This window comes from Amphiura filiformis, chromosome 19 (genome assembly GCF_039555335.1).
Source record: "Amphiura filiformis chromosome 19, Afil_fr2py, whole genome shotgun sequence".
NCBI classification, from domain to species: Eukaryota; Metazoa; Echinodermata; class Ophiuroidea; order Amphilepidida; family Amphiuridae; genus Amphiura; species Amphiura filiformis.
The window spans coordinates 31,789,362-31,812,720 of record NC_092646.1 but is presented as its reverse complement, the minus strand read 5'-3'; the positions used below and the strand labels follow the sequence as shown (position 1 = coordinate 31,812,720).

At 37.9% G+C, this 23,359-nt stretch overlaps 1 protein-coding gene across 3 annotated transcripts in view; it reads left to right on the top strand.

Moving 5' to 3' along the window:
* The first annotated feature begins 321 nt into the window (after positions 1-321).
* Positions 322-23,359, top strand: part of LOC140141182 (uncharacterized) — a 574,562-nt gene continuing 551,524 nt past the window's right edge. For all 3 annotated transcript variants that reach the window (XM_072162976.1, XM_072162977.1, XM_072162975.1), the window contains exons 1-2: positions 322-1,131; positions 3,185-3,372. In XM_072162976.1, coding sequence (XP_072019077.1) covers positions 1,094-1,131; positions 3,185-3,372 — 226 coding nt within the window. In that variant the 5' untranslated portion in view covers positions 322-1,093. The remainder of the gene's footprint in view (positions 1,132-3,184; positions 3,373-23,359) is intronic.

The window sequence follows — 23,359 nt, the reverse complement described above, 5'->3', positions numbered from 1 at the left end:
TCTATTATTCTTGAAGTCGCGAAGAATTTCCCAAAAGTTGACCACAGTTGGAATTTTGATTTTAAAATAGAAAAGGAAATTCTGTTCTAAAATTGTCAAAAATATACAGAAACAAATTCATTTGATGCTTTAAAATTGGGTATTTATTCAATAAACCAATTCAATACACTCTATCTATGCTTACCCTTTCAAATCTGGTGCAGAGTTCACAGTTCAAGTTCAACAATTCAGGGAAATATGATCCGAGCAAAAAACCTAGGCATAGAAAAAAACATCTAGAAACGCTTAATTGGTGTTTTTGCATTATTTACATGATGGAGTTTTGACGTGCGTGGAATAAAACTGAACTTTTTCCGCAGTGATTTTGAACGTTTAAATGGGTTGATTCCGTGGAATAACACCGATGTTAGCTTTGCTGGACTTTACTGATGAAGTAAAATGTGTTATTAGGATATAAATTGCTGTTGAAAAGGTCAAACGACGCTTCTATTTTACGGTAGTTCAACCAAAGTTGTCCTACCACATCGCACTGTGTATTTGGTATACAAATTCAATGTCATGCATACGCAGTAGTACTACGAGTCTACTGCACACGCTGCCTGTACATATAATTCATTGGGAATGAACCTGAACTTGCACTGTGAAGTCAACAGGCATGCCAAATATTTAGCAACAATACTTCGATGATGTTACGCAGATGTAGCCGAATTGCACTTGACAAATCTTGAAAATATTGGAATCACTTTTTTCAAATGTGTCTGAAATCTTCACTTCAGTTGTTGCACTGCCACTGACTTTTCATGCTTGCATGCTCAGTCCAGTTTGTCAGTCTTGTCTCACTGTCAGTTTTTACAGAATTGAACATCATAAGCTTATCAATATAAGTATTGGGCAACTATTGACATAGTACACAAGTACTTGTTTTTAAGAAGCCTGGTTATTCTTGTAGCAGAATACTTCATACTGACATTGTGGCGAATGATGTGTAGAAATTCATTTTCTTATTCTAAACTCAGCCTGTGGAGGATTTACTTTGTTTTCTTCATTGTTGGAATTTAACTTTTGGATTTATAATTGCAGTGATATCATCATCATGTATGCTGGAAAGAGAAGACGCAGACCCGCAAAAAGGTACCATTTTCCTACCCTAATCGGGGCCTGGCATGTCACTCAGGATATTTATGTACAGGGCTTAAATTAAACAAGGGCTACAGACATGACAGAGAAGTACCCAGTACATGTACAAGGCTATTCATGATGGCTATCATTTCATGATTTTCCCCAAAGATTTCATTGAGCTCCTGCTGACCCCTGGTCCTGGAAATTGTATTTTGAAGTGGCAAAAAATGACCAGAACATACAAATGTAGAGAGTAGGCCTACCATTTACCCTTTGCACAGGTCCCAAAACAAGGTTCTCCCTGAGTGCAATGCATGCATAAATTGTGGAAAAAGTGTTTATTTGTCCTTTTGTGTTTTTCTAGCAATGCACAGGTTTTTACAAAGCGTAACAAATCATGCACTGGGGTGGGGGGGTAGGACCTCGTTTTGAGATGACTGTGAAAAGGGTCAATTCCGGGGTGGGGAGCATATATCTGTACTTGATAAGTCGTGGCACTATTGGGAGAGAGCCTTTTGGACCTGGGCCTATAGAAATTAGGGGCATTTGCCATTGGGCAAAAACGATTGAAATTATGATTTATTCAATCAAATGGGGCAGAGACGGGTAGTGCTAACCTGCGAAATGGGATCATAGGTGCACACAATTATCATTTGGTGTACAAAATTGCCATTTTAAGCCAGGGGAGAGCGGGGCACTCAACTAACTTAGAAGTAACGGTATACATGTGCCTGTCAATATGCCCTTTTTTGAAGGCAAATATACCTAATGACCATTTAAAAAAAGTCATCCGCTCTTCACTACATACTAGATCCGAGAAAGATGGACGGACAGAATGACCAGGCCGATGACACACATTCAATGGGTGTAGTGTACATTTTTGCTAGAATTGTACCATCAAAATGCCAAAAACTAATGCAGAAACTTTTGAATTCTCTTATTTCAGCAAATTTACTAAAATGTATTGTATAAAAGTGTAAACATTTGGGAAATTTGGAACAAGAAATGAATGTTGCTCCATTTTTATGCCTCCACCAGAGCCAGAGGTACCATTTTATGTTTCCTGTTTGTATCTGTCTGTTGTGACGTCATTCTATCCGTCCGTCTTTCTCGGAACTGGTATGGCATATAGTGAAGAGCGATTTGGTGAAGAGGTGGCAATTGGTGGTCTTCAAATTTCAATAGGTTTTTGCAAAATATCTATAGTAATTAAGTACCGTAGATAATTTGCATAATTTATGCATCAAGGAAAATAACCTTGTGAACAGATTATCTGGAGATCCCTGTGAGTTACAGTGATGTGATTTGGTGGGGATGGATTTGGTGGGAAAGTATCTTTAATCCAAGGTCATAATGGGGTCATCCAGGGTCAATTTGACATTGTTGCAGGTTCATGAAATTTGGTACCGGTAATTAAATGACCATCATAGGGAGCCAAAAAATGTCAAGGTCATTTTGAGGTCATTCTGGGTCATCCAGAGGTTAGATTGTCTCAAAACTGAAAAAAAAGTGTCAAGGCCATTTTGGGGGTATTGGGGTCATCCGGGGTCAAATCGCCATATATTGTCACAGGTTCATGAAATTTGGTGGGAACGTCCACCGAAACGAAACAATAATGTGAAGGTCATAATATGAGGTCATCCAGGGTCAAATTGCAATAGATTGTTGCAAGCAGGTTTTAAATAAAATGGTCTTTTTTCAAAAAAAACTTTAATTTCAGCTCCAACTGGCTAAAATGATGTGCGTCAAGGTGGAGGCAGTGCAGCTGACGCTTAATGTTGAGAGCCACTTAAGTTGAGATAACCACAAAATTCTAGTGTTCAAAATTTCTACCTGATGACCCCTTTTACCCCTTTTTTCAGAATATTATACCCAAATTACACCCCTTTTTCATTTTGCTTGTACCCAATGCCCCCCTTTTAAAGAACTGCAAATATAACTTTAAAAAAGCAGGTGATTATTAAAACCAAAATTTCAGCTTGTCCATAATTTAAAAATCAAATTCAAATTTTTTTAACCAACCCAAATAAAACCTGCTTGAATTGTATTTCTCACTTCAAAACAGGAATCCAGTGCAGCCTCAAGGAGAGGTCAAATCAAACCCGAGTAAACGTCACCGAGATCGTCTCAATGCCGAGCTAGACCGACTTGCAAGTTTGCTTCCATTTGACGAGGATACAGTGTCCAAATTGGACAAACTCTCCATCTTAAGACTCAGCGTCAGCTTCTTGAGAAACAAGAGTTTCTTTCAAGGTATGTAATGAATGCATTGTAGATTTAAATGGAGCCACAGGAAAGCACCACCAAACCAGTTTGAACTTTGAGTCTTTGAACTGTCATGTGCAAAGTTAAAAGCATAGTCATGAATCTGCCTCCCCCCCGCCTCCCCCAAGCAGTATTCACTCGAGAGGCTGAATGTCACAATTTTGGCCCAGTGAAAATCATAATAATTTTGCCGCATACACATTTGCAATGCTATATTACACGGGTCTGATTGGGGGAAGTCAGGGCACAAGCCATTTTTGGGCAATTTTCCTATGGGATTTTCTAAATTTTGCAATCGATTGGTGGTGGTGGTGGGGGGGCACAAATTATATATTTGAACAGATCAGGTACTGCAGTTTTATAGGGGGGGTTGATTGTACACAATAGCTTTCCTTCTGTGCCCAGTTTGGACGGGTGGTTTGCTCAGTGGCGTAGCCAGGACTTTTCAGGGAAGGGGGGCAAGAGGGGGGCAAGGGATTTCCAGGGGGCAAAGTTTAACGAAAATGATAAAAAATGGGCTAAAAAAAAGGACTCCCAATGGGGGAGACTCCTCACAGGGGGGCATCTGTTTTCTTCACCCCTGGCTACGCCCACTGGGTTTGCTCCTGGGACAGGCAAACTTAATATTTCTGTGACGGCTGCTAAATTGTCATTTTCAAATAATGCTTGAATAAGTTCTGTGAACTCAATACAAGACTTGACTAATAAATTAAGACTATATTTAAAACAAAAGCTGTTTGGACTGACTGAACCCCCACAAGAGGCAGAGGTCTGGTTTCTATTTTCAGGGTTAAATTTTGGACAGGTAGTTTTGGTGAAAATGTCAGGCACTTGTCAAATTCTAAGACCCAGATTGTACATGCACTTAAGGGCTGGGGTATGAACGTTTGGACAGTATTTATTGTGGGACATTAGAGCACATAAGGCATATCGAATTGCATTCTGAATACGAAGAATGTCATTCTGATATCAAATAATTTTGATTTTTTGAAATTCGCAATTTACTACACATTTTATGGCAAATCATTAAAAATTGATATTTTTGATATTTAACAGTACTTGAAGTAAACTTTATAAATCTGATGATTTATACTTAAAGGGGGTAACCCTATTGGTTTTGGATATGGATTGTCTTTAAAATTACATAATAATATCAAATATCGCCTCCTTTATGCTGCTTTGTGAAAAAACGAGAGCATTTTCAGCGTAAATGTGAATAAATAGCCAAATTTGCAATCCAATACCTTGGTATACGTGAATTGCATTCTGGGCAGGCAATGACGAATGCTGACATGCTGTACAATGCCCGGCCCGTATTGAACGGAAAATGATTTTTTTTTTCGTACCGTTTCCGAAAAAAAGGAAACAAAATATATTTCCCCTTGCAATATGTACATTTCAAATGAATATAAAAAAGTTTGGGTAAAATGGAGAGGAAAAAAAAACCTTCCGAGACCGGGTTTTGAACCGGTACCTCTCGGGTAAAAAACAAACGCGCTAGTCAATTGAGCTATTCAGCACACCACGCTTACTCTTGCCGTTTTAATAACTATATGTATACGGCAAACCGTCTCCTCAGCAGTTAGTGTGGTTCGCTTTTTTCACAGAATGTGTATGACGCTTGAAACCAAAGTAGCTGTTGCGGTGACTGATATTTCGCTCATAATTCCTCCCAGAATTCCAAAGTATTTACCATTGTTTACAAACTGGTATACCTGTAAAAACCGCTGTGATTCATGATTTCTCGGAAATACATCGACTTGGAGCGTCAAATTTCAGGATAGTAATGAGAAAAATAGTATCTATTATGTGATACCAAAACCTCATCAACAATGAAAAAAATCGGGGATGATGCTGTCGATCGGGTTACGGACCTTTAAAGTGTATGTAGGTGGGTTGAAAAGCCGACGATCAATTGAAAATTTTGACCTTTCAGTATTGAAGATATGGATTTTTTCCCAAAACACCAAAAAAAAAATTAGGTCTTTTTGGGAAAAAAATCCATATCTTCAATATGAAAGGTCAAAATTTTCAATTGACCGTCGGCTTTTCCTCCCTGCTACACACACTTTAAGAATATGACATTAGATTTATATAATTTACTTCGAGGACTGTTATATATCAAAAATTTGAAAAATATCAAATTTGTATAATTTGTCATAAAATTTGTATTATATTGTGATTTTCAAAAAATGAAAATTATTTGAAATCAGAAAGACATGCTTCGTATTCAGAATGCAATTCGATAGGTCTGAGGTGCTCTCATGTCTCACAAAAAATACTGTCGAAATGCAATAAACGCTCATTTTAGATCCCTTAACTGGTATACACACCTTGATCTTGTTGCAAACACAGAAAAATTATGCAAAATGCATACATTATGTAGCAGGTCTAAATTATATACTGTCTGAAAGTATTAAAGTGTGGAAATGTCAATTTTTATATCCTCATAGTGTATTTTATGATGGCATTCATCATATTTTTCCCACCATGTTTTGCCAGACAAGTTCAACAAATATTTACCCAAGCTGCACCGTAATACAATGCCCTATCAATATTGTACATTTTGTGAAAGGGGTTTCAAATAATGCCCTATTAGTTTTCTTTTTATACGATAGGGATGAAGTGATCCATGTTAATATAATTGTGCCTTGTCTGGTGCGGTTTTAAAGGCCTATTCATTTCAATATCATAGTGATTTCACTGATTTGCTCTTTTGGAGGATTGTAAAAATCATCAAAATTCAGGTTTTGGCACTTTGTTACTGTCATAGATGTGTAGCCCTACAAGCCGTATCAAAATGATTGGTACCCATCAGTTTTTATGGATAAGCTTGACACATCAAAATTCAACATAAGATCCGAATCAATCGAAGATCAAATTGTAAAACATGTCATTAACTATACGTTCTGGAAATTTCAAGAATGCCCAATGTTGTATGGAAGAGGCAGGCTTTTTAATGAACATCAAAATGGATGGGTACCAGTCATTTTGATACACCCTGTATTTAGGGCCTTTAGACTGTGGCAATCCAATGTGCTACATGTATCATAGCCTGCTAGCTCTGGCCTACTAGTGGCTAAGCTGAAAGCTGTCTATTAGCCCTAATATGGGCCATAGGTTTTTGCTATCAGAAGGCAGAGAAGGAACGAAAAAGGAGAGAAGATTAACAAAGATTTCATTTAGTACCCCCGGGAATCGACCCCTTGGGTGCCATGCACACGCTCACCAACCTCATGCTACAGGGGTTTTGCTGGCCTGGCCGGCGATTCGGTGAGCATACTATGTATGACTTGGGTTAATTGCATCATTGCATCACATGGATACATGCATGCGTAGTGGTTTTCTTTGTAAGATTTTAAAGTTAGGGTTAAAGACATCTTTAGAAGGCATTTTTACATGAATGTGTTATTTCTCTATTTGTAGGCCTATTTGAATGGGGCTTTAACTTTCAACTTTTACCAAATATTTCATTTCAAAAATACCTATGACAATTTGAATGACTAAATCCCCAAAGGTAATTCATGAACAATTTTAGTTTTGTTACACTTACACTGGGATCATTGAATGGGCCTTTAAAGGCTTAATGTACGATTTCCTTCCAATTTTAAATTTGTCATTATATACTCAAAATGCTGAAATAATACTAGTAATAATGATCGGGAATGGTTTCTGTCCATTTTGAGCTGAAATAACGAGGTAACGTGAAAGAAACACTGCTTGTTATTTTGGCCGCTTAACACGCAGTTCTATAGGAAGGACATAAAGTCATAATTTCTTGAATTATGACTTTATGTCGAACTTTGCTCTGTTTACCTACAAACACAACAAATTTGGCTGATTCCATTTAGGTGCAAGTTGTGACATGTGTAAACATTACAAATATGCCAAAAAATCAGGTTTAAAAAAAATTAACCAAATTCATATTATAAGATCGTACATTATGACTTTAATGGAAATTGTGAAATTAGATGCAAAATAGCTGAATTCGACTGCTACATGTGCAATGTTGTGGAGTGACTGATGACCAAATATGACAACCAATATGAGCCAAGTTTGCTACATGTACATGTAATGGTCGCCCATCCAGGGATGTCCTGCTCAGTGCTCACATGCAGCCAACCAGATAATTTCTTCCCATTTTTTCACAAGAACATTAAGTACCATGAGAAAAATATTAAAATAAATTGTTTTGCATACAGTATAGGCCTTGTTAAGTTGTAAAGAACGAAATTTATGACCTTTTTTGATGAAAATAAGGCATGAAAATAAAATGCCAGTAAAATTACTGGCTGTTTTCCATTCTGTATACTGGTTATTTTCAGGGGGTTAATTTTTTCCGTAATTTGAGCTATATTCTGAGCAGGTTTGTGGTGTCTGTTATGGTTATTTGCAGCTTGAAACATGTACATATCAAAGTCTATGGGTTAAGAAATAATTTCACAGGGTTTTAAATTTGTGGTTCAAGTCTAGCGGTGAAAATTGCTAACATCAAAACCCTTGCAAAAATGTGCCTAGTATTAGCAGCTTATTATGACCTTGACCTAGAGGAGGCTTGAGCTAAATCAGAAGCTACAATTTGATCACTACTGAGTCGCTTGGTATTTCCTTCACTGAACCAGGTTTCAATTTCAGACTGGTTGAGGTTTTCGGTTTTTTAATTATTTTAAAAACAAAGTCGTGTGCATAGTTTAGATCTATTTGTGCATTTTGTGGCTGAATTGTTTGGCTGTATCCATAGACCTTAAACTACATGTATTGCCTACGACATTTGTAATAATTAAGCTACATGTATCAAAGCATGATTCATTGGGTTTGCTGGTTTGATAATAATTTTGATAATTGTTGAAAAAGTGAGGAAAAAACCCTGTTCTATGGCCCCAACCGACCCAGATTTTCTGTTTTTGAATTTTTTTTGAAAACCTGGCTATTTAAAATCAGCTGTTTTTTGGCCCATAATGGATTGAGTTTGATGGAAATTGCTGTTTTGGCAAAATAATTTATTTGGACTGAAAAAAAAACATACGCAAATTGATACAGATTGATAGAAAAAAAATTGTTTACAGATTTTGGTATTTTTAGAGTCGGCTAAAAACCGACCCTTCTTCAAAGGAGTCGAGTGTTCGCCCGTGGAATGTGCTGTTTTTTTCTGTCATATATTTTACAAACTTTAAATTATTTATGCACATCTACGTGTTAATTTAATTAATTCACTGAATGAGGAACCATTTTAGGGATTTGTTTTTTGGTCTCACCCAATGACTTCATGTTGTGTGTGTGTTAAATCTGTCACATAAAGACCCATAGGAGGGTTTTACAGGCTTTACATTCATGTGTTGGGACACAATATAGAGAAATGTCCTGCTGTCAATAGTAGTTGGCAGACAATGTCAATTATTACACACTCTGACTTTTTTGTGAGACACACTATAGCGAAAGGTCTTGTGACCTTTGTCCCTGACTTTGAGTTTTGTTTACCTGGAATAATAGGTGGGTTCCATGGTTCAGCTGTTGGTACAATTATACTTCAATTTAATTGCAGTTACAACTTTAGTTTGCTGTAATGCTGTAAATGAAGTAGGGATGCTTGATTTGAACATCTTCTACACTAGGATCCACAACATGCTCATCTATCAGGGCACAGTTCTTTAACTCCAATACATTTGCACATTCAGTGAATGACCTTTGAAAATGTGGGTACAAAATCTCATACTCTGCAACTTGAGGTCAAATTTTGCACTCTGAGTGTTTAATTGAGGTTATTGAACTATGCCACTGGGATGAGGCCATTGTGGTCCATAGTGCTAGTACCAGTATTTTATGCACATCCTTGGTCAATTTTACAATATACCTTTGTGGGGTATTACATGTAGGTATTCATTTTATATAATTTGCATGAATGTCTTTAACATGTTCAACTGATCAAGGGAGGGGGGACAGGGGTGTATTGTTTAATAATTTTTTGGCAGGATGTACTTGTAACCAAGCTTCAAAACTCTACCCTACATGTAGAGCTGCTGGGAATACACAATTTTTTTGGAGGGCAAAAAATGCATATCGATTAAAAAAAAACCCACAAAAAATGTGATTTCCCGCTAAAAACGCAAAACCTAAAAGGAAAAGTCTTAAAATTTTGCCAAGTCTTAGAAATTTGTGACTTCAATTGTAACAAAACATGCAAAATTGCATGTTTTTCGCTCATTTTCCCTCAAATTGCAAAAATATTAAAATTTAAGTTTTATTGCTAGTTAGAACTATTTTTAAAGGATTAATATTACAAATGGGATAGATGTTTCATTTGGCAAAACAAGATCATATTTTCTAAATTCCAATCTCAGGGACTGCCTTTTGAGGAGAGCGAGACAATCGCTCTCTACTGCTCTCCTTAAATTTGATATAGGAGAGTTATTTTTAGCTCTCCTTAGTTGACCATTCTGTCCTTACATTCTATTGTAAATGCTCTAAATAGCTCTCCTTGAAGGCTCTAGAAGAGCTATTTAATGCTCTCCTGCAAATTCCAAAAGACAGTCCCTGCAATCTGGAATCAGGAGTAGGAACGTGTCATCTGCATACATGATCAAGCGGATAGCTAGCTACCTTAGCCCAAATGCTTAGCCTACCTGTGACATCGGTGTGTCACGCACGTAACTAAAACCACAAAACATCACAGACACTATTTGACCATATTACAATATGTGCAGGACAAGAGGCAGTGACAGATTCGTTAGCTGTGACGGGGTTGTTGACATTCACTGGGAGCGCATCTATAAGTGACCTTGAAATAAAGATTCATCACTAGACTACAAAAATGTATAAAGCCTATTTAAACCTTTATACGTGAGTACGTGACTCATTGTCACTTGGATTTATTTCCACAAAAGGATAGTAACTGACATCAGTACAAGTCTGTCTTTTAATGCTCTGCATGCTAGCCATAGGCTTCAACATAACAAGTTAAAATTTTGTGTCGATAACACCTCTCAAGCTCTGTGAATTTTAATAGTGTTTGGTAGCAAATTTGGTATCAAATTGGGGTTAAACAAGATTCTGCACACCACCTTATTAATCAATTTGCCATAACAAGCTCAAGTTCTGGTGTACATTGTAGGATGGGTTACATAAATGCGGACTTTCTTTATTTGAGTAGTTAAGTTATTTATCATTGTCTCATGTTTTGTTGTAGGATGGGTTACATAAGTGTAGACTTTCTTTATTTGAGTAGTTAAGTTATTTATCATTGTCTCAGGTTTTGGTGTAGGATGGGTTACATAAGTGCGGACTTTCTTTCTTTAAGTAGTTTAGTTATTTATCATTGTCTCAGGTTTTGGTGTAGGACGGGTTACATAAGTGCAGACTTTCTTTATTTGAGTAGCTTAGTTATTTATCATTGTCTCAGGTTTTGTTGTAGGACGGGTTACATTAAGTGTGGATTTTCTTTATTTGAGTAGCTTAGTTATTTATCATTGTCTATTGTGAATCAATGCAACGTGAATGAATAGGGGCATTATCCTCATTTGTTATATTGGTAGGCCAATAGTAAACAAAATTGGAGTTGGTGTTAATGGCCTTCAATTAGTGGCAATGTCATGAATAGGGGGATAAAGTGCAAGGGTAAAAGTCAAAGTCATTCATTCATTTGAATCACCCTTATTCTATTATCATAAAGTCCATTGTATGTATCTGCAGGTGCTCAGGGTTCAATCAGAAAGGTCATGTTGATAAATTTGAATTGTCACAAAATTGGTAAAAATCTGCAAAAATCATGGATTTTGGTCACAGAAGTTCCAGAGAAGTGTGAAACGTCAACTATTAATGCGGACCCTCAGGCCAAGGCCTGTGAAAATAAATATGGGCCCACTGATACGCTACCCTGCGGCCCGCAGGTCCTGTGATATTATGTCACCAAAGTCAGCAAAATGGACGAAGTCAGTGCTGACTTCAGCACCAATATGTGGCATTAAATTTTTGTTGATTTGCGACTCGTGAAGTTTTACAAAGTGTCAACAGTCACAAAATGTGGACCAGTTTAACAAATTAATATTTTGTAATGTTAGTTTGGGCCTGTGACAATTGATGAGGGCCTCTACTTTTGAAACTCTAGGGCCTGAATGGCCCTTGATGATGTTTGCTTATTTCAAGCACCTGTGTATGCTAAATGACAGACAAAAAAAAAGTAAGAAAAGGGGAAAATTTCCAACCTGTTCCGTTGACCCACTACTAAATGCATGTGAAAATCAGCAATTTTAATGCTAAAATGGGTCAAAATTATAAGAACCGTGGCGTAAAACCAGACCAAAGGAAGATGCACAGATAACAACATTTGGTCATTGGCGACTTCTGGTTGAATGAGGGTGTTGTATAAGGTCGGCAGTTCCAGTCCTTGATCACGATTTACATGTACTGTAAAAGTCAATATTTTCGTGAGAAGATATTGTCGCGATTTTGAAGATTTTGTCAATTGCGCAAGAATTAAATTTCGCGGTTTTGATATTGATACAATAGAAACCTAATGCAAAAGGTTATTTTCGAGAGTTTTTATTTTCACGATTTTATGTCCACTCGCGAAATTCGCGAAAATAAAAACCTTGCGAAAATTTCTACTTTTACAGTAGTTCTGGTGATTTCTTCTTGATCGGGATGGTCTCCCGCACTAAACGGGGGATGGCCTTTAACACTAAACGGGGGTCTTGAGTCTTGAGTGCTGAACTCCTGTTAAGCTAGGCTTTTTCTAGGAGAGCTGTGCTGTGTTTGCGTGCCAAATTCGGTGCTCAAAAATATTAACAAGTGGTCAAAAATATCAACAAGTGTGAGTAAAAAGGGGCAGGATGCCTCCCGCACTAAAATTTTGGTCAGTTTTGTTCCAGCAACTGCCCCCTGGTCGCTAGTTGCTACCCTTTTCAATTCAAAGGCATGGTAAAGAAACATGCTCATTAATTCAGTATTTAATGTACACTGTTTAGACATACATGTAGTCTAGATCCACTGCTGAACACCCCCCCATGATAATACCATTGCCTAACAATAGTAACCGAAATGGTAAATTGAGCTTCATTCCTTCTATTTAAAAACAATCTGCTTGATTTAAAGAAAATTGTATCCAAACAGTTACAATTTAGGGATGCACTATTAGACTTCAAGGGGGGGGTTAGGAAGTTTTGAAAAAACTCCCCCCACTACATGTGCAAAAAAAAACTTTCCCCACCAACACTAAAAAAAAAAAAAAAAACTTTCCCCACATCTACATGTAACTGTGTATAAATGCATGAAATTAAAAAAAAAAACGACCCCAACTTCCTAACCCCCTTGAAGTCTAATGGTGCGCCCCTTCCTTAGCATATCACATGAAAGCTCCCATTTGGCGCCCATTCCTTTTTTAAAGCAGAGATGTCACATTTCGGATTTATCCGGATTTCGGATTTTGGGGATTAAAAAAAATTCGGATTTTCAAAAAAAAAAAAAAAAAAGCAAAAAGCAAAAAACAGATGTTTTCTGGAAGAAGGAAGCACTTTTTATTATATTTGTAGAACAAGGCGAGAGCCCTGAACTGTTCTTTTAACTCTCTGAAATGGCCTTTACTGTGGTGCTAAATGTGCAGAAACCATCTGGCTTCGGGGCTTCGCCCCCGACCCGGGCCCCGCACCCCCGGCCAGTGTTTGCTGAGAGCTTCGCTCGCTACGCCGCAAGTTCAGGATTTTTTGGGTCAGCCTGTGACATCTCTGTTAAAGGAATTTTTATTATTAATGATAAGTTGCCTTTATTAGTTCAAAATGAAGCCTCTGTATCTCTACAGTTGGTTGTAGGCTAATGATCCTGGATGTATTGTTTCCTGTTTGGCTGCCTGTCTGTTTGTTGTCCTGTCATAACTGTCAGGATCATCTCGTTGAAAATGACACTTTTTTTCACTTTGAAAACTTTGACAAATGTCAAAGTTGCTTTTTTACTCATTGACCTGGAATACAAGCTGTTGGCAAAATGACTGGGCTAAAGTTGGCAGTGTTATTCAGTGTACACCCAGTACAGCAAATTAAAAAAAAATTGGAACCAGAGATCCATTTTTTTCCAATTTTTTGGCTGAACAATGAAATGGTCTCAGCCTAATACTACCTTCCTTCCTTACTTACTCAGCAACCTTTTGGTCTGCAATGGACATATCTCCAAATGCCAAGAAGGTATGACCTTCTGAGTGGTGTCACATGATAGAGAACTAGAGCGGTTACCGTACCATAGCTGAACCATGTGGCTTTGGCACTATAGTCTTATATTGTGGTATACCACTGTCACCCAGGGTCACACCTTTCGAGATAGAGACCTAAAATAGGAACATTTACTAGAGTCTTATGAGGAGTAGCACCCCCGGTGCGGATATTATTTTTTATTATATTCTGTACTTGTGTGTGTTTAAGAGACTTAATTTTGATCGCTTACACACTATCGCTGCTATTGAAAAACTAGAGTGGTTACCGCACCGTAGCTGAACCATGTGGCTTCGGCAGTTTATTGTGGTATGGTATACCACTGTCATCTTCTTGGGATTTCAAGATATGAAAGAATCAAAAATAAGAATAAATTGACTCGCACAAACACAAAAAGGTTTTAACTGTTGAATTATATGAAAAAAAACTATGTACAACCACATATTAAAAATGTTCTGAAAATGTTATTGTAAAACATGTTTGGGCAAACATTTGTGCAAAATATTTTGTTCAATAACTTTAATAAGTTTTGAAGCAGTTTTCAAAAATGTTAAATTTGATTGTTATCAAAACATTTTATATCCTTTATATAACCTTTTTAATAACTTGACATTAAAAGATTTTCTATAATACGTTTTGTGTTTGCTGGGATGGCTGTCTTCTGTGTTGACCAACTCACATGTGTACGATCTTATAATATGAATTATTTTTTTTCAAACCTGATTTTTGTACATATTTGTAATGTTTACACATGTCACAACTTGCACCTAAATGGAATTAGCCAAATTTGTTGTGTTTGTAGGTAAACAGAGCAAAGTTCGACATAAAGTCATAATTTCTTGAATTATGACTTTATGTCGCCCATAGAACTGCGTGTTAAACGGCCAAAATAACAAGCAGTGTTTCTTTCACATTACCTCATTATTTCAGCTCAAAATGGACAGAAATCATTCCCAATCATTATTACTAGTATTATTTCAGCATTTTGAGTATATAATGACAAATTTAAAATTTGAAGGAAATCGTACATTAAGCCTTTAACCATTGGTTTCTAAATCAGCCTTGCTTATGCAGAGAATAAAAGTGTACAAAAAATGTATGTCTTTAATAAATTGCTTCCACGTTTGGCATTTGCATTTGCAGAGTTTAATGAGCCCATTTTATGTGGATTTTGATGAATGTTGGGGTTTGTTGGTGAAGCCACGGCATCGCCCATCACTGATTGTCCCAAGGAGTCTCAGAATTTATCAGAAAGCATGTATACATTTCAAAGCTACTTGACAGCAGTGGTGTAGCCAGTGGGGGGCAGGAGGGCGGTGCCCCTGCCGCTCGTCATGGCCGCCGGTTCATGCAAGGCTGTCCGTGAGACGGAAGGCGTTGTTGAAAAAATAATTGGCTTAACAATAGACTATTTTTCACCCAGGGTAACAGGTAAAAGGGGAGAATTGTAAAGAAAATGATGAAAAATTGTGAATTACACATAAAAATGATGTGTTTGCTCTTCACTTTTTCAAACCATGCAAAAAAATTTTGGGTCAACAAATTACAACTTCCGTCGGTAAAATATATTTCCGTCGGTACATTTACAAGTTGTGCCCCCTCGGTCCCAAAATCCTGGCTACGCCACTGCTTGACAGTGGGATTGGCCAGGGGGACTCAGCTTTAGAAGTACATGTATGTGCGTACCGACGTCTGGAAGTAGAGGCCTATCAGTACAAAATAAATTTGCCAAATTTACAATAGAAATTTGCTGAAATAAGGAAAATTTGAGAGTTTCTTCATTATTCCATGGCATTTTGATGAAAATTTTGGAAAGAAAGGAGGTCATTGGGTAGCTAAACAAAACAAAAAAGGTGGGGGAGTCATTGGGTATGACTTCAAAAAAGGGGTCACAGGGTATAGTCAATTTTCTTTTAAAGGGCCACCTTATGACAGGTAATGTACATACTGTCAGTCACTTCTAAAATTGGGAATTATTCCAATATCTGCAACAAATTGATACTTCTCCAAAGTTGGTGGCAGATTATGTTTGCTTCGCAGGAAATAATGCTCATTGTCTGAGCATAGACAGGGTCTATGGTCTGAGTCTGAAAGCTTTTGCAATGCCATGCATGCTGTAGTTGTGAGTCAACTCCATTACATCCGAATACAGTAAAACTGGAATTTTCGAGCCACATTTATTTTCATGCTTTTTCACATTCCAAGCTTCTACCACGAAAATAACGACGCACAAATATATTCCTTTTGTGTATGAGTCAATTGTATGAATTTAAAAACAAGGGAAACAGTTAAAAATAAAAAAATGAATTGTGCAAAAATGTCCACTTTTACAGTATACCTTCACATTTTCCCATAGACCACAATCTAGCTCAAACATGCTCATCTATCCCGCATCTACATGTATCAAGGCACAGTTCTTTAAATCCTCTATGCTTGCACATTAGGAGCATAACCTTTGAAAAACTCATACCTCAGAGCTTGAGGTCAAATTCTGGGCTCACCCCTGCTATGGGGGGTTAATGAATGGTGGATTTAGAGGTGAGGCTATTTAGGCTCATATAGTGGTAGTACATGCATATTTCCAAGACACATCTAGGCCTGTAATTGCTGATGCATGTGTGTGGAGATTCACACGGATCAGTTTTCAAAGGCACTACATTATACCTAACAGTAGTCTGTATTGAAGACCCTCACCGATCCAGGATCAAGTGCGCCCAAAGATGTAAGTAGGGCATGTTCACCGTGCAACGCCTTTGGCTTAGGAAGATGTTCAACATTGGGGGGGCTCAAACTTGAAATTTTTGGTGGGCCACCCTGGGGAATGCCCGAGGGGGGCGGGTCCCCCTCTGAGTCAGAAAATTGTGCAAAATATAGATCACAAACACCTATTTTCCCTCTATTTTATTAAACTTCACCTGGGATCATTATAAGCCAATGACTTTGCATGGTGGAAATGCCCTGCTTACACCTTTGGCACTTGATCCTGACACTTAATCCTGAAATGTATTCCAGCTCCTGCACCAAACAAAATTATTGAGGGCCCCAAGCCCCCTGGTTCCTAAGCCTATGAAAGTGTTTATACCAAGCACTTTGCTTCACCCTTTTATTCCCCTATATTTTTAGTCCGTACCCCAGTAACCAGGTTGTTTTTACTGCACTGCAAATGTAGGGTAACAAACAACTTGCTACTCACATATATTTTAGTGGGGAGTGCGATCTGGGCAGAAGTCCGGAACGATTTTTTCGTGATCTTCAAGCCGAATAAGGTCAGATTTGGATCGCCTGTGCTGTAATTTATTATCTTTTGCAAATTTCCTTTGTAGTTTACTTTTTATTTTGGCGCAGTTTATGGCATAAACATGAAGTCGGCTTCTGATTGGCTAGTTGAAACATGTCATCAACACATCAGGACCTCATTTGCCGATTAATCCCATGATGCAGGCGTGAGCGACGAGGCGGGATAAAAACTGCGAAAAGATCTTTGCAAAAGGCTGTAGCTTAACAGTTTAGGTGACTAATGCCGGTGTCACCCACAAAATCGTCACCTCTACTGTTTGCACTGGGCACGTTTCCTCGCATCACCCACTTAAAACCACCTCAAAAGGTGGTTGATGGATGACGGTGAGGACAACCCGCATCCCACATCACCCCTTCCCTGATCTGTTTCTACTGGGGCCATTACTGCACCACGCATCGCCCGCCTTGAACCCTTTGCTCAGTATACTCTCACAAACTCAAACCTTGAAATAAGTGGGCGCGGGGAGCAAATTTACCCTCGTAAAGCCATCAATTGCTCCTGGTCCTTGTAAAATTCACATGAACCAGGAGCAATTTGATAAAATAAATTGCTCCTGGTTACAGTTCTGCACTTGATGCAGTCGTGCTGGTATGTTGTATTGTATATATAATATTGAAAATTGCTCCTGTTGAACTTCAGAAATTGCTCCTGGTTCTTGTAAAATCCCAGTGAACCAGGAGCAATGTTCAAAACAAATTGCTCCTGGTTCCAGTCTGCTTATTTCAAGGCTTGCACAAACTCTGCATATGTTGGCAGTTGATCAGTTTCAGAGGCTGTGACAAGACTAACTTAATGCAATTTGTAGTGATCATCTGTGTGGCAGCTCAAGTTCGTTATTTTGCACTAGGCCTACAATATGCTATTTGATAACTACCATCCATCCATCAAGCATTTATAGTGCATGTCACCTTGCCTCCTATAAGGTGAAAGTACTTTTTAGGTATGCAAGCTTGTATCATTATGGGAAGTACATTGTAGTAAAAGTCTATGATGAACAAATTATATTCATACAATTCCAAACATGAATTTAAACCATCTATTTTGAATAATTTTACAGTTGATTTGACATGGCGCTTTTCTCCTGCAACTCCCCTACACACACACACCCACACCCCCACACGAATCACTGCACCCTGGCTTTTAGAAATTTAAAAGTCATGCTATGCTCAAATTTGCACCACTGATGAGTAAAAAAACAAAATATTCCCGACACCCAACCCTAGGTGTACTTAATTTGCTGCCAAAGGTGCCAACAAAAAATGCTGCTTCTTCAGTGCTTAAAACTTAGAACTAACCCCGTTTACAAACTGTGATGGCCCTCGAACAGCGAGCGAAGCGAGCAGCGATTATACAGGTATCAGAGAACAGAAGCCTGTGCTACCTCTACTTAGTGTGTAGGCTAACAAAAACAACAGTTTAGGAGAATCTGTGTGAGATGAGTTCTCGCTGAATTTTTAGGCTTTATTTGTCTTCACAGTAATACTTATTCTGAACATTTTAATTGTAAATGCAGCCATTTCTATTATAATAGAGAGATTGCGATTTCAAAACGTAGCATCGAACGTACGTGGAATCTATTCAGAATCCCGGCACAGGAGAGTGATTGTAGTGTCCACTCCTCGATTCCGTTGATTTGAATTGCCCTGAGTGGTGGTGTCCAGGTTCTCGGATTTTCAGTGCAAAGTTTGTCCGGAGTTTGTGTTTCCTGCTGAAAACTTTACCCTATCCACAAGCAATCTGAGACGGGAGAGCAGACGTGATACAGCCCTCCCTGTTGGTGCTATGCACCTCTGCTCACACTAATGGGGATGCTGTTCAGGCATCACGATCCGAGGAAACCGAGCATAGTAGTTTTACATGCAGTGGCAGAGCTACATGGGGGGGGGGGGCACAAGGGGCCCCAAATATATTTCTTGCCCCCCTCTTTTGAGGCGAAACCCCCAAAATTATGTAAATTTTTACTTTTTGCTGCAATTTTGCCCCCCTGAAATTCACTTTGCCCTTCCAATGCCCCCCCACAAAAAAAAATTTCTGGTGCCGCCACTGTCTACATGTACATCTTATATTTCTTGCATAAAAGTACAGGACTGTGATAGAAATGCACCCAATAAAAAAATGAAGAATCATAGATGAAGAATCCTATCCTCACCCACCACACAGGAAAACGTTGGAAAAGAACAAAAAGCAATTGACTGATTATTGTAATTAGCTGTACATACACATTTATACATGAGCAGTATGTTACATCATCTGTGTAAAATTCAAAAACATAATATTTTTTCAATGTCAATGTCGATTTGATGCAAGCTGTTACACATCTCAGTCTCAGTACATATCAATACTATACAGCTGTTGGAGTAGACTGTGCCACAGACTGTGTACCTAATAGGAAGAGAAACTACTGGGAACCACATACTCTTGGAAACCATAGTGGGCTCATGCTACACTTGCTGTCGGCTTTGCTCGCTATTCGAGGGGCATCGCGGTTTGCGACTTCGCGGCACGGTGTCGCGGCTTTTACGCTCATCCTCCTCAATCGCGAGTAGTCTTTGACAAAGACTATTGTTCGAGGGGTTATCAGTCTTTTGGAATTTGCAGGAGAGCATTAAATAGCTCTTCTGGAACCTTCAAGGAGAGCTGTTGAGAGCATTTACAATAGAAGCATTTACAATAGAATGAGAGAATGGTCAACTAAGAGCTAAAAATCACTCTCATATCAGATTTAAGAAGAGCATTCCCTGTTTTAAAGCATATTTAAACCAAGAATGATTTGCAAGCCCCTAGATTTTATTGAAGGGACTGGTGGGTTACCCCCCGAGCAAAATTTAGTTGACCTGCAACCAAACACTTCCTGTTGACCTCAATTCTCCCAATTTTTGGGACCATGTAGCTTAATGATTGGTCTCTGAAAGTTTATAAAAATACATTGTATTAATTTTTAAAAGGGCATTTCGTGATCCACAGCATCATCCCCCCACTTTTCTCAAAAAAAGTTGAGATTTTTATATCACTGGAAACCTCTGGCTACATAATGTTTATGTACAAAAATTTAATTCGTTTAGCAAAGATATAGTGAAATTTGAATTTGGTATACCAGAACGAAATTACAACACATTGTCGATGGAGCAGTGCAATACACATGACCATGCATAACTCGCAAACGCAAAATCTGAATCGACTGAAATTTTGGGAATAAGCTTTTTTCATGGATATCTACTGAAAAGTGTCATAAAAAGAGGGTGCTAGGATCACAAAATATTCCTTTAAATGCAAATTGCAGTTTAATTAAAAAACATTACATTTTGTATTCAACATGTTCAAGTTCATAATAAAATATTAGTGAAGAAGAAAAAGGTGCTAAAATGTGCAAACATTTATAGGTTTAATCGTTATATTGTTATTATTATAACTTTTGAGCTCAACACCATTGACTGTTGAGTGATAATTTTGAGCTCTACTACTTGGCAAATATCATTTTATTTCATGGTTTTATCCCGGATTCATTCCATAAAACGAGAGGAAATTTCAACTGATGCCCATGTACTTTTTATAGCCAAGGAAATTCCAAATATCCGTCTATCCATCCAACATTACATGTATGTGGTTTTTCTGTTAAAAGAATGTTGAAGAAAGAAGGAAGAATGTACATGTCTACTTTCACTTCATGTATGTGAGGTCATATACTGTATCAGAAACTGTTGTGGACACTTTATAAGAGGAATAAAAGTAAAATAGATTAGTGTACACAGTTTGGGAGTGCCGGATCGCATTAGCCCTTTTTAGACAAAATCATACCGCATACGACTTTATTAGAAATCTCCAACTACTGTACAGTAATATATGTACATTTTTATATCAAAAAGTACACACATTGTACATGATTCCCAGGGTACATACATACATACTATACCAACCAATTGTAGAGTATAGCACCAATCAATAGAGCCTAGCTCCCCTAGAATCAATCAAATAATCACATTACCAATTGGTTCGGTTGGTTGGTTCGCCTCTTGTAGCTAGCCAGCTAGCTAAGCATGTGTACATGTGTATGACCTTGACACCATTTTTGTTGTGACAGCGACTACATGTATGATCAGACATATCCTGACCTGTTTAATTATTTCAGACTGCACATTTTTTTTCCGTTTTCCCTTTCAATAATAATTTTTTACTACAGATCATAAAAATGATTTAACCATTGATGAAGAATTTTGGAATAAAAGAAAGGACTAGAATTACCCAAGTTCAGTCTTTTACAAAAAGAGACATATAGGCAATGAGTCAGCACCAAGTACAAATAGTCATGACTAAGTAACCCCCCCCTGGGGTGGGGTTACTTTGGTTTGGGTAGGTAGGGGTGTGCTAATGAGGATTTGAATGGGGACCCAATAATATACCAAATATTCAAGAAATTTAGACCCATCGATATACCAAAATTCAAAATTTATTGGCCAAATTTAACACAAATTGTTTTAATTTTTACAAATTTTCATCCCAATTATGAGGAAATTTCAAAAGTGTTGGGCCTCAGTGAGGCAAAATTGGGCCATATTCTGAAAGAATTGAGAAAATTTTGTAAAAAGGACCCATCCATATACCAAAAGTGGCTTAGAAAAAGGGCTCATTGTTTATAACAAAAGGCTGAAAATGCTACCCATATTTGCAGCACGATCCCATATGTTCATTTGTACTGGGTCCCCCTGGGGTGGAGAGGAAGACCAGCTCAAAGGGCTGGACCAACAGAGACTGAAGGTAGTGCTACCATTAAGCCTGTTGTGTACTCCACTTCACGGCCACGACGAAATAAGAGTTTTGGTTTTTTGGCCATTCCAAGAGTTCAGCCTCGAATAGCGCGAGCGGTGGTCCCTTTACAAATCAAGACCGTGAGCGGAATCGCTTAGAACATCATATAGATATGTGAGTCCCAGAACAGCCTCACCAAAAGTGACCAATCTAAAGCACTTGGGTGCTATTAGGTTCAGTAAAAAGTCATAAGTTGATTTTAAAACATAAATTATAAGCATTTCACTATGGAATTTTGTCAAAATCTTTGCCAAAAGTACAAAATATTGATGAACCTGACATTGACCATGGATGTTGACCAATTTGTATGGAAACAGACAATATGCATAAATCCTTGAAGGTTAAAAATAATCAAAAAGTTAAACTACACACCTACTCACATAACATTTTGCAATAAGATAATACAATTTCACAAGGAAAAGGTCATTTTGTGGTTTTAGGATTTGTTCATAGAATGAAAGGTAGGCAAGGTCAAAAGTGATCTGTATTGGGTGACATAAGCCCATTGAGAATAAAATATATCTGGGAAAGTGAACATTTTCATCTAAGGGACGCACCATTAGATTCTCAGGGTGGGGGTAGGAAGTTTTCAAAAAAAAACTTCACCCACTACATGAGCAAAAAAAAACTTTCCCCACCAACACTAAAAAAAAAAAAAACCTTCCCCCACCTAACTGTGTATAATGCATGAAATTAAAAAAAAAAAAACTTGCCGCCAAAGGCGGCGAAAAAAAAACAACTTCGCCGCCTTTGGCGGCGAAAAAAAATTTCTTCCCCCGACCCTAACTTCCTACCCCCACCCTGAGTATCAAATGGTGCGTCCCTAATTGTTCACGCTTCACCTATATTGATCAGTTTCACTATTTGTGTGTGTGTGTGATTTTAAGCTTCCTTTGTACAAAATTTTCAGTGGGCACTGCAAGAAGATTGTTTCTACAATAGCTGCCATATTAGGCCTAGACATTTGACTTTCTGCAGTCTATAAAATATAGTAGTTTATAGTACACATCAAAAAATTTCACATCTGGCAGCTTTTTTGTTGTAGCTGCTTTATAGAATACAAAATGTGTGAAAACAATTTGTCTACACGTTGGTCTACATTATTGGAACATGAAGTCAGTCCACTGCACAGTGCCAGAAGTGGGTAAGTGCAATAGCTGCCATGTGTAGATGAGTACAGTATACTGTGTGTAAATTGCCTGCCAAATATTCACAGGGCAGCTATTGCACTTACCCACTTCTGGCACTGAGCTGTCGAAGTGTGCTTTCCAAGCAAACTTTAAGAATTTAAATTTAGATATTTTTCAATCTGAGGCTTGCAGGGGCTTGAGATGTAAATTGGATATAAATCCAACTAGGGAAGAATTGAAATCCTATAAATCTATGTCCACTCTTGGGCATGATATAAAAATAGCATTTTCTGATGTACCGGTATAGAAATGTGAGCACAAAGTATTGTTTTATCCAGTATAGACCACTTTACATCATTGTTTATCAACAAAGGCGAGGGATTGGTCTGTCGATATGCCCGAACGAACCGCTTCACTGTTCAATGGCTTTCTTGTACAATGTACTATATGAAATGTGGTGGGAGATTTAAAATACACATGCCCTGAGCAGACTACGATGCGCACGCACACTGCAGGACAAAGAACAATGGAAAGTACCATAATGCGTGCGC